Below are 17,876 nucleotides of genomic sequence, written 5' to 3' on the forward strand. Positions count from 1 at the left end.
TGAAGGGGTTTAGTCCCATTATTATGAATTCAATTAAGTCTTTACTCTCCACTGGGCATAAGGTTATCATGCTAATGAGACTAAGGAGACAGAACAGAAAGACTGTTGAACAAGGGCTAGTGAAACAGCGTTGGTATCTGTGTTACAAAGTGTGTCAATAAGTGAAAGCAGATAAACATAGCTGCCCTTACCAAAAGGGCTACACACTAACCCACACATACAACCACTCCCACAACAATGCAAAAAACTGGCTGGTAGCCAGTAGCAAGAGTTTCAGGGCCTCCTATACTTCCTGTCAATCATCTGGAGTGACATCAGATGATATCTTCCAGCCAAATAGATCACTGACTTGACAAGGAAAGAGTCTAGAAAAATCCTTTATAACAGAACAGTAAAATTGGGATTTGCTCCAGCTGTCAGCACCTTCAAAATGGTCAAGTAAAATAAACTGCAGGGGTCTAATTTGGTCAGATGACATGAAATTTTAATTCTAAAATTATATATTTTTTTAAAAGATGAACAATTGCATTGGTTTTCTGCTCTCCACAGCCTTTCTTTTATCCGCCGCCCCCCGAACCAAGACATTCAAGCAACCCTTTTTAACATTATTAGCTGCGAGCAGTCACACATTCATTGCTATTCTGCAATAAGGCACTAGGTGGTGTGTAAACCCAACATGGGTTAACAAATCAATCTGTCTTCGCAGCTTCTCCGGAAAGATCAACCCAACTTCAGAATCACCCCCTTTTAAAGGTGGACCCATAACAATGCATTGATTCTGCAGAACAACTGTTATGAACTTGCATCGCCTGCTCAAGTACAATGGGTAACCTTAATCCAAATCAACAGTCTAAATTCATTCAGGAGAGGGATTTTGCTCAAATAATAAAAGAATAGGCAGAGTGAAAACCCTTTTAAAAACTCAAAATGGGCTGTCCAACTTGCCAATAAATACACAATCTTTGTTGCATTTTCAAAGGAAGGCATGGAAATGTGCTGCATCTTGACCAGCATCCTATGTTCGTGTCTAGGGCATAGCAGTGCACGCACTGGGAGGCAAAAAAGGTGCAGAGACTCCACAACTACTCCTGAACACATGACCATGACGAACTCATGACAAGGACCCACCCACCCACCCACCCCATGCTCAACTGGGAATATAGTTGCCATTTTTATTAAAATTCAGCACTGCATATTCACACACTTCGGATAATACTACAGATAGAACTATAGGATTTATTACAGCTTACAGAGGAAAGAAAGAATTAACTTTTATTTATATAGTGACTTTCATGACCTCAGGATGTTCCAATGCACTTTAAGTTATGTTTCAAAAGTACTTCATTTACACTACTATTACAAAGTAACAAACCTGGCAGCCAATTTCATGCACAGGAAGCTCCCACAAACAGAAAGAGTCCATTCAGCCTATCACGATCTCTCTGAAAGCTATCCACTTATCACCTTCCTTTGCCCTATCCTCATTCCCTTTTAATTTGGTAACTTTCTAAAAGTCATCTACATCCCTGTTAGTTCTTTAAAATATTCTGTTCCCACCTGTTTCTTTTAGGACATTAACTTCAGATAGGCCCTGCCCAGTATTCTTTCAAATTAGGTTCAATGTCCTCAAATTCTTATGGTACGTCTGCAGATTAAGAAAATTAACAAATTTTGAGCTTATTGCCTCAATTAATACCAACTGGATCATGCTGACATAAGGTAATGATGATAGAACACTTCAGAGTGCGCTGTCTTCAACATGAAATCAAATCCGTTAGCAGCCATAAGGATTAAGAGTGGCGAATCGTAACTGCTGATAACCACTCTTTCTGAAGACTATGATCATGACTGGGATCCAGTTTCACTGACACCATCAGCTGTTTGGTACTGTGCTTAAGCAGCTATCCACATGTGAATCGAGACAGTGCTGTTATTGGTGGGCTATGTTACCATGGAAGGCCGCACAATCAAGCCTGATCTTGCTCTAATTCAAGAGTCCACCCTTATCAGAGAAGTCACTGAATATCAGTTGGAGGGGTGGTGGTGGTGGTGGTGGTGGTGGGAGCGGGAAGAGGGTTAAAGGATGCAAACAAGAGAAGCCAGGTTGATTTTGTTCCTCACTGTATTCCAGAACATTAATGCAAATTATGGCAGGTCAGCTAAGGACCATAGCAGTGATCAAAGCAGTCTGTATGGCTCAATATCTTGCCAGGTGTTGCATTTACTCCACTGAGCCAGCAGTCAAGCTGCTGCTATGAGGTGACCTGTAGTATTCTATGGTATGATGTAAACAAAACCAATGAGGAAATGAAAACACAGAGGGCTGGGTGGTAGTGCATTGTGCTAGTACAGGGTTGCATCACCTTGGCACTTAAAAGTTAAATTGGGCCCAGGGTAGCTAACTCCTTTTTAGCTAAGAGTTCTACACAAAGCAATTAAGGGTAGTTAATACACGGCCTTACCATAACCCGCCAATCTCACTCAATCATCAGGCAAACTGCCGCCGGAAGTGAAAATCCAGACTGATGCAGCAACGGGCGCTCTTCTGAAGGAGGGGGTAAACTATGTTATTCAGGTAGAATGCAACAAGCTTAACTCTCAATCTAGCCTGTGCTAGAACTGAGCTGGAAATGCTCAATACTGGCACAGAGTAGAAAGCTACCTAACACCAGTTCCAAAAGTGATTAGCAGCTACAATCTGCCAAATGAAAACATTGGCTTTGGAATGACTTTTTGAACTGCCGGATTGATAAGAGTGTGAGATGCACGTTACTAGAGATATACCTTGTGCCTGAAGTTTTCCAGTGTAGGTCATAACCTTACACATGCCTTTCTTATTCAAAGGTTAATGGCTGCCACCGTATCTTCCAACATTAAAGCACTGCAGCATCTCACAATAACTGGACTGTTATCGTACAGTCTTCAACAAGTATGGGACTTTTTTCAGGAGAGCTAAAGTTAATCCAAAATGCATCAAAACAACCTGTCCCATATGTACACTAGTACCATGTTGAGTGCTTATATCTTGGTTTTGCCAGCAGACACATTTAAACTACAGGTAAGGTTGAGCTCATTTACATTTGGTGATTTTCAACGGGTTTGTTTCAGTTGCATCAACATGGGCATGGGCAGTAATTTGCTGAAAGTAGCTGATCTCTTGATTACTTTTACTATCAGGCTGTGGGATAACTGTCACACCATTTGAACTACCTAGCCGGGTGTACCCAAGTGAAATTTATGCCCAGTGGATGTCTGGGCATAGGTCTGCCACTTCCACTTACCCAATCTGCAGGTACTCTGTGATCATACAACTCTACTGAGGATTACAAGGCAGGGCAATCTCTCCTATCGTCACTAAAGCTGTGTAGTTTGTCAGTCCTGGTACAATACAAGCGCAAATCAACTCAAACGCCTTCTCATATTTTAAGCATGTTTCATTCAATAGTGAGAGAAGAAATAAAAAGAAAAAGTGCTGGAAATATTTAGGTCTGTTCTGATGCAAGGTCACCTCGACCTGAAAAGTCAACTCGGTTTCTCTCCACAGCTTCTGCTTGACCTAAGTATTTCCAGGGTCTTTTTTTATTTCAGGTTTCCAGCACCCGCAGTATTTGCCTTTGTATTAATGTGAAGAAAATATGAGGAATAAAGTGCACTAAATACAGCATGGTTCTTAAGCAAAATCCTAATTACATGCTGTATGTTTTGCCATCGAAATAACCCGAAGATCCGTAAGACAATGAGGATTTCCCTCCTCTTCAATTCCTTCTTTTGTAGATATTTAACACTAAAAGCTCAGATATGACTCCAACTGATTGGGTAAATCAACAAACCTTTAAGCATGTAGGTGCAGCAGGCGGTAAAGAAGGCAAATGGTTTGTTGGCCTTCATGGCAAGAGGATTCGAGCATAGGAACAGGGATGTCTTGCTGTAATCATACGGGGCCTTGGTGAGACTACACATGGAATATTGTGTGCAGTTTTGGTCTCCTTATCTGAGGAAGAATGCTCTTGCTATAGAGGGAGTGCAGCGAAGCTTTACCAGACTGATTCCTGGGATGGCGGGACTGACATATGAGGAGAGATTGGGTCGGTTAGGATTATATTCGCTGGAGTTCAGAAGAATGAGGGGGATCGCATAGAAACCTATAAAATTCTAACAGGGCTAAACAGGGTAGATGCAGAAAGGATGTTCCCGATGGCGGGGGGGAGTCCAGAACCAGGGGTCACAGTCTGAGGATACGAGGTAGACCATTTAGGACTGAGATGAGGAGAAATTTCTTCACCCTGAGAGTGGTGAGCCTGTGGAATTCGCTACCACAGAAAGTAGTTGAGGCCAAAACATTGTGTGTTTTCAAGGAGTTAGATATAGCTTTTGGGGCAAAAGGGATCAAAGGATATGGGGAGAAAGCAGGAGCAAGCTATTGAGTTGGATGATCAGCCATGATCATAATGAATGACGGAGCAGGCTCGAAGGGGGCCAAATGGCCTACTCCTGCTCCTATTTTCTATGTTTCTATGAATAGATTGTACTGTTGGGACTTTAGGAAAATTGCTATGTATTGGTTAGAATTGGTATTAATGGCAGAATAATTGCCACTTGCTTGGGCACTAAATGCATTTCATACCACATAAGCACTGTATATGTGAGAAAATTGAGTTAAAGATTTCTTCTAGACAGCTTATGGAAGCTGGGTACCCAGTAAACTAAACCCACAGAACAAGCATCAAGTCACCATATGCCTAAAGAGCCATGGTTAGCTCAAGTTAATTGAGGAGCAATTTTGAGCTCCAATTCACCATAACTTGGTGCAGGGATAGCAGCTACAATATAATTGCAATAGAAGCTGCGCAGAATACACTCACCAAGACTAGCTTCAAATGAGCAATTCATTAATGTTCTGCCTAAAAATCAACATTGCTTTCAATGGCTTAGGCCATTTAACAATTTCCTCCAATGTTGTATCATTGAAGAAGCTATTACACAGTGTTGTGGATAGGTAGCTGTACAGTTGAGTTGGACAGCCACAACATCCTTTCCTTAGCCTTACAAAGTAGTGCAGCAGTTCCTAAATCGGTGGAAACAGGCAAGCATAACTCAGTGTGGGAAAAGCAGGAGGTCATGTGCCTGAACAGGGAAGGGTATTGGCGACTTCAGACTTTGCTGTATTTCTCCTCCTGTCTGCTATACAGGACCCCTGCCCCAGGCAGGTGGCTCTGCTTTGCAGGCACCAGCAACTAGACCAAATGATGGGGAAGGGAATGGAAGAGAGACTAATTACTGTGTGTGTGGAGGGAGTGGGCAGAGGGGTGGAGGAAAGAGGGAGGAAGAGAAGGGCTAATTACTGTGTGCTGGGGAGGGATTGGGCAGAGGGGTGGAGGAAAGAGGGAGGGAGGGAGGGAGAGAAGGGCTAATTACTGTGTGCTGGGGAGGGATTGGGCAGAGGGGTGGAGGAAAGAGGGAGGGAGGGAGGGAGAGAAGGGCTAATTACTGTGTGCTGGGGGGGGGGGGGGGGGGGGGGGGGGGCTTCAGAGTCTTCTGTCACCAAGGAATATGGGGAGCTTTTAGAATGTACTTTAAAAAACAGATGTTCATATTTATATAATGTATTATATGTTGATCTACAATTTGTGAACGTTAATAATTATATATGGAATGTTACTATGCTGCTTTATTGCTGTTGTTGTTGCTGGTGTCTGGAGTCACATTCATTTTCAAGTGTTAAAATGAGGTCACACTGAAAAACAGTTTGGGAAGCCCTGAAGTAGGGGCTCGTCCAGCCCCATGGTACCTCATTAAAGTTGCCACTCACAACGTGAGTGTGTTGACAAATGATGGGCATAGACCATGAAGAGAATTTTGTCGAACTCAATCTCCTTGCGTATTAAATCACCTGGAGCAAATTTGGATGATTCTCCCTTCTTTCCCAACTTACCCCAGGAAAACAATTGAAAGCCAATTATCGTTTACACTATTGCTGCAATAGTGATGGGCTAACTCGACACTGACCAGAGACTACATGGTCCAAAACCGTATCAGGCCTACGTTTAACTATTGATGAGCCATGCCCATCAACAATTAGAATTGTATTGCACGTCAAGAGAATACGTGACTATAAACACACACAAGGGTCACTATCTTTTCACTTGTCCACCTTTGAGTCTCATCAGCATGTGCTATTTTTCAGAGAACAATGGGGGGTCTTCTGCAAGGACTCCCATGAGTGATTGTATATTTGGATAATGTTTTATTTCTATATTGCTACATTTCTATATTTATATTTTATTTTTATATTGCTGGGTTAACAGAGGCTGAACACTTGGCCAACTTGGGGGAGGTGCTGAGGATGTTCATGGAAGCTGGCATATGGTTAAAGAGGGAAAAATGTACATTTCCAGCATGAAAAGTAACTTATCTAGGTCACAGAGTGGACGCCAGGGGTTTGCATCATGTGGAAGATAAAGTTCAAGCAATAAAAGATGCACATCACCATCCAACATAACAGAACTCAAGACCTTCCTGGGTATGATGAACTACTATAGCCGCTTCTTACCTAACCTATCAACTGTTTTGGCACCATTACACTTGTTGCTGAAAAAGAACCACCGTAGGTCATGGGGGTCACAGCAAGAAGCAGCTTTTGCGACAGCAAATAAATTGCTGCATTTGTCATGTTTATTGTTATACTACGACCCATCGAAATATCTGGTGTTAACTTGTGATGCTTCTCCTTATGGTGTAGGAGCCATCTTATCACAAAATGAAAAATAGATCAGAAAGGCCCATTAGCTATGTCTCAAAAAATCCTTTCCCAAGCTGAAAAGGGCTATTTTCAGTTGGAAAAGGGAGGATTATCAGTAGTATTTGGTGTAAAAAAAGTTTCACCAGTACCTACATGGACGACATTTTTCCATTGTGTCGGACCATAAACCATTGACGGGATTATTCAGCGAGGGTATGGCCATTCCACCAATAGCATCAGCAAGAATACAATGCTGGGCTCTGACATAATCTGCGTGAGTATGCTTTTATGTACCACCATGGCTTACATATTACAAATGCAGGTGCAGTCATCTCCAGTGCCAGATAGCATTGCAAATACTCCCATTCCACAAAAATTAGTGCTATTATTGAATTTCTTAGATTCTTCACCTGTATGCATGAAACAAATTAGAAATTGGACGAACAGAGATCCAATATTGTTGAAAGTCAGAGACTTTGTTTAGCAAGGATGGCCAAACTCGCCTGTATCTGAAGAATTGAGACCATTCCATGTCAGAAACACAGAATTAAGCTGTCATGGCAGATTTTTGTTGTGGCGTTCAAGAGTTGTGGTCCCACCATAAGGTAGACAGCCACTCTTGACAGCTCCACAGTGCACATCCAAGCATATCAATGATGAAAATGCTTGTGTAAGCTATGTATGGTGGTCAGGCATTGCCAGTGACATTGAAAGCATGGTCAAGTACTGTCTGCACTGTCAGCAACAACAGACGTTGCCTGTTTCAGCTCCCCTGCATCCATGGGAGTGGCCTAGTCAACCCTGGGTTCGACTACATATCGATTATGTAGGACCGTTCCTAGGTACCATGTTCTTGTTAATTGTAGATGCACATTCAAAATGGATGGATGTATATGAGGTCAAATCGCCAACGTCGAACGCAACTATCAAGAAGCTACATCACTATTTCAGCCTACATGGCTTACCTGAAACTGTCATTTCTGATAATGGCGCAGCCTTTACCAGCACTGAGTTTCAGAAATTTATGGATCTGAATGGAATCCACCATATAAAGACAGCTCCTCGGCATCCCTCATCTAATGGTCTAGCCGAGAGGGTCCTGCAAACTTTTATGACTGGTATGAAAAAGTTATTGGAAGGCACTCTGGAATCTTGACTTTCCTGGTTTCTCTTGTTATCGTACAACACATTCGACTACTTGGCAACACCAGAGTTTATTCATGAAACACCGTCCGCGTACAAATTTATACTTGGTGTTTCCAAATTTAGAGGGGAAAGTAGCGCAGAGCCAGAGTAATCTGAAATTTAACCATGACATACATAGTAAAGCTCGCACAGTGTAGATGACACAGTATACATACAAAATTTCGTCAAAGAACCCTGTTGGCCTCAGGGAGCCACTGTTTCAGAGACAGGTCCATTATCTTTCCGAGTACAAGTGGGAGATATGATCTACAAGATTACAGACTATTCTATCTGTGCCAGAGTGACATTCCAACAATTGACTGATCAACTTGTGATTAACGTTGAACCATTGACTTCTGAGGTGTGTGATCAACCAAGAACAGACATTCCAGATGTTTCAGGGGAGTTGCCAAATCCGGAACTGCCCAGTCCCAATGATGTGTCTCTGTGCAGCTTCAGATCTGTCGATTCTGTTCAGGAACCTCCAGTGGTAGAACTATGCCACTCTAATGTATACGAAGAGCACCTCAAGGACATGATTTATAATCACCTGAAATTGTATACACATTTGTTGGATGTTCAAATGTGTTTTGTAAAGAGTAATTGTAAAAAAACCTAAAGGGGGAGGAAATGTGGTAACTGCATGTATTCTCCCTCCCTCCTGTCAATCACAGGTCATGTGATTGGGCTTTGATCAGTGAGCTCTTAGCACGGGCAATCTGCGGGGCGGAGTCTTTCTGACGAGAGATCGGTGCTAGCGTGCAAGTACTCCTAGATGTCTCCATAATAAAGTTTTACTGTTTCTTTACGAAAGCTGTCTGCCCAATGAGTCATCACATTACATCAACAAATTTGTGTCTCCTCATTCGACAAATTGCCTCAAGCACCCTGTGCAAGATATAGTAACTAAGAGCTCCAACTGATTTTCCCTTCCTTAACCCAAGTGCACTATCTCTGCAACCAAGGGCCCTACCACTGTCAGGCTAGACTTTAAGACTCACTCCCTGGTGAGCTAATGGAGCCAACTAGGCACCCACAAAGGCACTTATGGGATTCAGCACGAGGAAAAGTGCATGGCAAGATATGATGAAAATAGCTAGCAACAACTAACAAAAAAAATCCCTCAAACATCAAACTACTGTTGATGCTGGAAATCTGAAATCAAAACAGAAAATGCTGGAAATGCACAGATGCTACCTGACCTGCTGAGAAGAGAGAAACAGATTTAATGTTTCAGACAGATGAACGGTTATTAACCTATGATGTTAACTTTGTTTCTTTTTCCACAAATTGTTGCCAGACCTGGACTGCTTCCTAAATTTTCCGATTTCTTCTTTAAAAAGCCAGCTGACGAGGCTAGAACACAACAGCAATGATTAAAATACTAAAGTTGGACAATTTGCTGAAAATAAGTTCAACTTTAAAAAAAAAATGATTGCAAAAAAGGACATTCTGAATTTTTGTTGGCATACCAACAAAGAGGTGTGCAGTCAGTGATGGGTTGAAATAAAATGACAGTGAGTGTCCAAACTGAGGCCTAACCTTGCAGCTCAAGTGAAAACAGGCCCTTGTACTGCATTCGGGCAAGCTCTCCACACCCCACACCGCCCGTCCTCCCCACAATTCCTGTTTGGGCAACAGCTGATTCATGTGTACATGGCTGCCGAATCAGTGAAGAGGAATGCAGGTTTTGTCACTGTACAGAGACACTCAGTCACATTTAACACTGTCATCCTGCAATCATCAGACAATTCCCAAGAATACCAAATATATAAACAACAATTTATACTATAAGAAGAGAGTGCTGATTGGTTGACAAGTGCATTCTGATTGGTAGAGGCATTGCCATGGTGCATTTTCCAATTGGTGACTCCATCTGAGTGAGCGAATGGGGGCTCAGTTTAATGTCTCTTCCAAAAGACGGCACCTGCCAGCAGTACAGCACTCCCTCAGCACTGCCATGAGAGTGCCAGCCTTAATTCTTCTGCTAAAGTCCTGGAATGGGGTTTGAACCCAGAACCTTCTGACTGGGGGTGAGTGTGCTACCAGTTGAGTCACTGCTGACATGAGATTACCCCTGTGGTACCTGGTCAGATGGGAGCACAAGATGGCAGAATTAGTCCTACAGTGCTAAGACAGAACCTCAAAATTACTCCTTTATAAAACTTGTTCAGCTAGCTGTTCTGAATTAGCAACAGTATGGACTAGCCCCACCTGAAGGGTAGGCCTCAATGATTTAGGTGTCTATGGCCAAAATTCTCCCACCCTCCTACAACAAATTTATTAGCATTTTGCCCATTTGTTCTCACATTTTCTTTTAAAGAATGGAATCCTGTACACTGCAGGATAAATGGGTCAGGTCCTGGTATATGTGAAATATTTAAAACACAGCTAGACCAATTCCTACTACATATTAGTATAGTTCATCATGCATGCCAGCCTACAAAGCACAATGCAAACCCTGCAACAGGAATGTCCAGTGTTCTACCATTAATCCCATGGCACGTTAATTATTATAATGCAGATTCAGCTATCACATTAGGTTGACAGATGCCAGAGAAGAATACAGGACATTTACTGGGTCACTGTTCTGGGCACACTGACAAGCATTGCCTCAGGATATCATGGACACTGGTGATTTAGACTAGGGTTTAGAAAGCAACATTTATTCACATAGCAGCATGAATTCAGACAAAGGAACAGATAGGTTCTCTTCTGTCTTCTTTCCCCTCCTTCCATCTCCTCCACCACCCTCCCCACACACTCTATGAAATGTTAATTTGAAAACAAAACTTGAATTTGGAGAAAAGAGACCAGACTGAATAAATTTGATGACAGTACTCAGATCCTTTCAAATTCCCAGTGAAAGAGCAAACAAAAACACAACAGTTTAAAAAAAAATCAACAAGCTCAATGAATAGCAAGCCTCTCTGCCGGTTTCCATGAAAGAAAACTGAAGTCCAAGTTGTACAGCATTCCCTGAAATATGTCACAGCATTTTCAGGAGCAAAGTAAAAATGCAAGTAATTCAAATAAGTGCTCAGAAAGTGAATAATGGAGTAAACACAAAGTAAAGTTGACAAATTATTCAAAATGCTTGGGTTGTTCTACCACAAAGTGCAGTCACTTCATTTTACTGCTCAAACATTAATAAATCTATGTGGTTTACAAGCTCCAAGTGCTCTGATATTGTTGAGATGGTTCTAATCTTAATCTTTATGGATTTAGGCCAATTGAACACAGATATAAGATGTGAACAATCCTAGAATCTGCGATCTAATTAAAACTTTAGAATGTTAAGAATCTGAAGTGCACAGCAGATCCTCCTGCATCCAAAAGAGAGGGGAAAAAATATTTAGTTCTTTGTGTTATAGTAATTCTTGTTTTTGTGTCTAATTAACACTAATTTTGCCTAAATTGAAATTTGGCTAGAATGAAATACAAACTTAGTGAGGTTACAGGTAGGTGACTCCCATATCACCCAATGTCAAAAGGGCCCAGGAGGGTAAAATGTCTCTCTACACTCCCATCAAATTCTTAGAAGAGAAAACATACTGAAAGAAATTTCCAAACCTCTACAATTATCTAATCCTCAAGTACGCAAGCCACTCACTGCCTTTAGTTGTGAAGATAAGCAATAAGATAAGCAGTATGTTTCAGTGCCAGCATCAGATATGTAAAAGAAGCCAGTCCTAATTGGGATGCAAGCCAACAGATAAAGTTTATCCACAAGGGAGAAGGGAACAGTTTCTTTGAGCATCACATCTGTAAACAAGTCCTGACAAAGGACCCAAGTACCCTCATTTCCAAAAACACAATGGGTGTAACTCAATTATGGCTAATTATTTTACTGTTGGCATTGTTATACAAAAAAAGGTGTTGCATCATAACATGAATCACTCCCGTTTATATTAGAAAGAGAAGATTTAAAAGTTCAAAGTAGCCCCTAAGTATTAGTTTTGAAACAATGGGCAGCTACAATAGTGATTGAAAGGGCACTTGGCTTCTCAGGAAAGTCTCCCAAAAAATCAGTTATGTCTCACACGAAAACAACTTACATGCTACAGCAAATACTTAATAACCTTGCCTAAAATGCAACAGAGTGATTGGGGTGCCAAGATCCATTAGCGACTTAAACATAGAACATTAAAACCTTTTAAAGTAATAAAAACAATAACTGCTGGAAATATGTCTGGCAGCATCTGAGAGGGGAGAACAAGAGTTAAACATCTCAGGTCAATTACCTTTTGCCAAAATTCAAAAAGGTTAGGTATAATATAGGTTTTAAGCAAGCACAGACACAGGGAATAGGGTGGAGGGAAGAACAAAAGGGAAGGTCTGTGATAGAGTGGAAGGCTCAAGAGATTAAATGATAAAAGGGATGATGATGCAAGGCAAAAGGATATGGTAATGGGGCAAGTAAAGAAACAAAGATGGGCCTAGAGGTGGTGTAAATGGGTATAGCAGAATAACAACTGCCATTCGAAAAATGGGGGCAAGGGTTATGATCTGAAATTGTTGAACCTCAATGTTGAGTCCAGATGGCTAATGAGGTGCTTGAGCTTACATTGAGCTATAATGTCTTCCTTTTTTCTCAACTTCAGATTTTCCTCCACCTTGATTGGCCAGGCCCTCAACCGTGTCCATTCCATTTCCTGTACTTCTACAAGGCCAAGAACAGAGAGATCAGAGTGGGTTAAAAACAAAATACTGTGGATGCTGGAAACCTGAAATAAAAACAGAAAATGCTGAAAAAACTCAGGTGTGGCAGCATCTGTGGAGAGGGAAACAGAGTTAATGTTTTGCGTCCGTATGACTCTTCTACTTCTCTTTAGCTCTGAAGAAATGTGCTGGATTTTATAGTTTAATAAGGGATGCAGCAGGTGGAGCAAAATAGAAGGTCAGGGGTATGTGAGAGCTCAGAGAGACTGACAAAGACATCACAGACACAAGACAAAGCGAGTGTTAATAGTGCTAAACACTAAAGGTGGTGCTGTTGGTGGCATAAAGGTAAGATAGCAGAATGTGTTAATGGCAGAACAAGGATCAATGAAAGCACAACTTAGAAAGAAGTGACAGATGGCCCTGTGCAGCAGGGCTGGGGAAAAAGGGATAAAAAAAAAATTAAATTAAAATTTAAAATGGATTTAAAAAGGGGGTAAAGATGGAAGGCAGAGTTCATGGTCTGAAGTTGTTGAACTCAATGTTATTTATTTATTCTTATAATTTTTTTTTAAATTATTGTTTTTTTCCCCAACAGCTCCACCTGCAGGGCCATCTGTCACTTGTTTCTAGTTGTGCTTTCATAGGGGTTGTGCTTTCATAGAGCACTGATTCTTTTGCTATTAACACATTCTGCTATCTTACCTTTATGGCACTATCAGCACCTCCTTTAGATTTTAACACTACCATTAACACTCCCTTTGTCTTGCGTCCATGACATCTTTGTTAATCTCTCCTGACCTTTCCCACCTATTTTGTTCCACCTCCTCCTCCCTCTTAACCTGTATAAAATCCATCATATTTACACTTCTCTTTAGCTCTGAAGAAGTCATATGGGCTCGATGCATTAACTCTGTTTCTTTCTCCACAGGTGCTGCCAGGCCTACTGAGTTTTTCCAGCATTATCTGAGATCAGAGTGGGAGTGGGTGGAGAATTAAAATGACAAGTGACCAGAATTTCAGGATCATGCTCACAGGCTGAACAAAGTTGTCCAACCTGGGTTTGGTCTCCCCAGTGTAGAGATCACCACACCATGAGTGGTGGTAGCATGAGTAAATTATTGTTTCACCTAGAAGTAGTATTTGAAGCCATGGACAGTGGGACGGGAGGTGGTAATGGGGAAGATGCTGGTATTGGAGGGTGCCATGAGAGGGGGTATTGGGTATTATTGAGTGGGCCAGGGGGAATGGTCACTAAAGAATGCTGAAAGGAGAGGAGGGGGGCAGGACCTGCTTAGTGGTGGCATCTTGCTCGAGGTGGGGAAAATGGCAGGCGGTGATCCATTGAATGAGGCAGCTAGTGGAATGAAAGATGAGGACAAAAGGAAACCAATCATGACTGGATTGAGGATGGGGAGGAGGGGTGACTGTAGTAGTACAGGAATGGAATGGACACGGTCGAGGGCCTACTCAACCAAGGGAGGAGAAACTGAAGTTGAGAAAACAGGAAGTCATAATCGTAAGTATTGCTATCGAAGATGGTTTTATTTCAGATTTCCAGCATCTGCAGTTTCTTGCTTGGTAAAACCTAATAAAACATCAGCTTGGCTCAATTGGTTGCACTCTCAGCTGAGTCAGAAGACTGTGAATTCAACGTCTGTGAATTAATAATTTTGACTAACACTTGCTCTCTCAGGGTTCTGGCCAACATCCCTCTCTTCAGCCAATATCAAGGAGATTATCTAATCCATTCCTTCATTAGCTGTATGGGGGCCTTGCTGTTCACACATTTATTTTAGCCTGTCTGGACAATACAACAGTCAAAACTATACATTGGTTATAAGGCACTTTTGGATGTCCTGAGAGGGTGACAAGGCTGTAAGTGCAAGTTCTTTTTTTCTCATGGAGGTTGACCATATCAGAACATTCTTTAAAGCAGTGTGTTTTTGGCATGAGAACTGTGCAGTACAACTCTGAACAAAGGTAAGAACTTGAATGTATACCGCACTTGTAGCATAAAAGAAAAAGCTTAAGGCACTTCACAAATAGGAGTAAAGAAAACAGGCTCAAACAGAAATGGAACAAATGGGAGAGATATATGAAAGCTTAGTTGGAAAAATGGGTCTTGGGTCATTAAACCAGTCTTGGTCTAGAGAACCGCAAGGCTTATGCCAATTTCTAAACAATACAAAAGCCTATTTTCAGTCGCAATCAACCCAAATTGGTAATTTGCATCCAAACAACTTACACTGATACAGCATGTTAAACATAGGTCAAGGCCCCACACGGGCCTGAGTGGATAAGCAAGTTTACTTACATATCTTGCTAGAAGCAGGCGTTATACTCGAGACATTTTTTGAATTTTAGTAAAGGTAAATTACCATCTTGCAGATATTTTTTCATTCTTTGAATGGTATGCAATCTTAACATACTATAGGAGTCTTGGCTGACTTGACTTGACAAGTTCCAAGGCAACCACATACTGGATATAGATGCTGAGATTGATTCCCTTGCCTAGCAAATGTCTATGAACATTGGAAACAGAGTTGAAGTACAGATCAGCAATGGTTGCACTGAATGGCAGAACAGGCTCATAGGTTTGAATAACATACTCCTGCTCTTATGCTCATCATGAGTGAAGGCAGTTAGGTTTTACTAGCCCTAAAAGTTACTGTGGGATTTCTGAATGTAACTTTAATTTGACCTTCTAGATTATTCACATTCAACTAGCTGTATCTCTGGAGGGAAGGGACTGTCGCTCACAATGAGTGAAATAGGGTCAAGGTGGGGGGTAAGATTTAACAGCAGTAACCATCTGAAACCCGGTCTTAGTCAACCATGAACATGTGCAACTTCTGGTTTCTCTGCAGGTGGTTTAGGGTTGCCCAGGCCAGGTAAACCACTCTGGAGGGGCAAATCATCTCAGCTCCAAGGCATCACTGCAAAGTTCCTCAGGGTAGTGTCTGAGGTGCAGCCTTCTTTGGCTGCTTCAATGGCCTTCCCTCCATCACAAGGTCAGAAGTGGAGATGTTTGCACAGTGCATTCAGTACCACTCCTCAGATACTGAAGAAGTCTGTGGTGACATACAGCAAAATCTGGTCAACATTCAGGCTCGGACTGATAAGGAGCAAATAACATTCTTGCCACACAAGTGCTGGGTAATGACCTTTTCTGACAAAAGAGAAGCTAACCATCTTCCCTTGACATTATCAATAGTAAAACCATCACTGAACCCCCTCAACATCCTGGGGGAACCATTGGCCAGAAACTTAACTGGATCAGCCTATAAATACTGTGGCTACAAGAGCAAGTCAGAGATTGGGAATTCTGTAGCAAGTAACTCACCTGCTTACTCCCAAAGCCTATCCAAAGGCACAAGTCAGTAGTGTGAAGAAATAATCTTCACTTGGCTGGATAAGAGTGACTCCAACAACACTCAAGAAGCTTAACAGAATCCAAGACAAAACAGCCCACTTGATCAACACCCCATCCACCACCTTAAAATTTCACTCCCTCCACCATTACAATGTGTACCATATAATAGGTGCACTGCAGTAACTCACCAAGCCTCCTTGGACAGCACCATTCAAATCCACAACATCTATACCTAGAAAGACAAGGGCAGCAGACACATGGGAACATCACCACCTGCAAGTTCCCATCTAAGCCACACACCATCCTGACTTGGAACTATATCGTGCTTCTTTACTGTCGCTGGATAAAGGTCCTGGAACTCCCTCCCTAACAGCACTGTAGGTGTACCTACACAACATGCACTGCCGAGTTCAAGGAAGTGGCTCACCCCCATCTTCTTGAGGGCAATTAGGAATGGGCAACAAATGCTGGTCATGTCAGCAATGCTCACACCCCATGAAAGAATAGAAAAAAGCCCATGATTACAATATTTAAATAAGACTTAGATCTTCCAGAGTTTGGGAGTCAATTGACTTCAAAAAACATAAACCAGGTTTCCTAAGGTTCAGGAAATGCAGCAGCTAAAAGGAGGCAGGACCTGTCAAATCCAGCAAAGAACTGCTTTTCAGAGCACCAAAATGGGTCAGGAGGAGCAAGAGTACTTTCCCCAGCCCATCAAGCATATATTTGCCATTATCTACCAAGCCCCACGATCTCTCCCTCCTTACCTCACTTCTACATTCCAAGCACCCCCACCATACCCTGATCGTCATAGGAATTATAAAATGGTTACGGCACAGGAAGCAGCCATCCAGCCCACCATCTCGGATTGCAGCTTTTCATCCAGCAGCTAGCCAGACTCTCAATCTGTTTGGCTGTGTCACTCAGGGAAAGAGTTTTTAAAAAAGTTAATGAAGCCATTCCACTAAATTTGCCATTTCCAGCTTTCCTGGCTGGCAACATGCAGCTGCTCCATCCTAACTTGCCTGTAAACTTATCTGTCACGGAGTGGCCAATGTGTAAAACTTACTAGACTTACTCATAGCAGTCAGCCAGTTTTCATTATAGATGCTATTGTCCTTACTCTAAAGTCAACTATTGCTTGGAAGCAAGGTCAAGTTCTTTAACATATAGATTAAGAGAATTAACAAAATGTATTATCTGCAACAGCCAAGCTATTAAGGAGATGTCTCAACACCTGTTTCATGAAACTTTCTTTTTGAACAAAACAGATCATGTCCCAAATTAAAGCAACATTTCTGTCCTGTAGTTTGGCTCAATATGGATCATCTGAGCTTAAGGAGTCTGCAATGGAATTGTATTATCCATGTATTGTACTGCATCAGAAAGGCTATAAAACAATGTTTCATTCAAAAACCTTACAGACCAAGAGACCATGCAAGACACACATTCTGAAGCGGGTACCATAAGCCTTTGGAGATGATCCCATCTTCATTTCTTTGAAAAACCTGAATGCAAAGACTTAACAGTATGACATTTACAATCCTTCAAAGAGAAAAGCAAATGTGGTGGACATCCAGCAGGATCTCTATGTGTTATAATTAAAGGGTAATTGTCAGTCCACATATATTGCTAGGCACATTGAAAGGGCAGAGTCAGTGGTTCGCAAAGTGTGGTCCACAAGGGTCCTCCAGGTGGTCTGCACGCTGGTCCAAAATGCAAGGCACTGACACACAATGACATGGCCATGGCTATACGAGAGAACAGGCCAAAGCCCTTATCCCAGCACTCATGATGTTACACAACCAGTCCAGCTCCCACAAATGCAGCATAAGTCATTTTATGAGCAAGATCAATATTATTGTTACAGCATACAATAGTGAGATCTAATTTTCAACATTTGTGAGGCTGAAA

At 41.8% G+C, this 17,876-nt stretch overlaps 1 protein-coding gene across 5 annotated transcripts in view; it reads right to left on the reverse strand.

Moving 5' to 3' along the window:
- jarid2b (jumonji and AT-rich interaction domain containing 2b) overlaps positions 1–17,876 on the reverse strand; it is a 409,246-nt gene that overhangs the window by 145,497 nt on the left and 245,873 nt on the right. For 3 of the 5 annotated variants that reach the window (XM_078539218.1, XM_078539219.1, XM_078539222.1), the window contains one exon: positions 12,492–12,587. The exons of the other annotated variants lie outside the window; for them this stretch is intronic. In XM_078539218.1, the coding sequence (XP_078395344.1) occupies positions 12,492–12,587 (96 nt within the window). The remainder of the gene's footprint in view (positions 1–12,491; positions 12,588–17,876) is intronic. 5 annotated transcript variants of the gene reach the window in all.

This window comes from Cetorhinus maximus, chromosome 3, assembly GCF_964194155.1.
Source record: "Cetorhinus maximus chromosome 3, sCetMax3.hap1.1, whole genome shotgun sequence".
In the NCBI taxonomy this organism is placed as follows: Eukaryota; Metazoa; Chordata; class Chondrichthyes; order Lamniformes; family Cetorhinidae; genus Cetorhinus; species Cetorhinus maximus.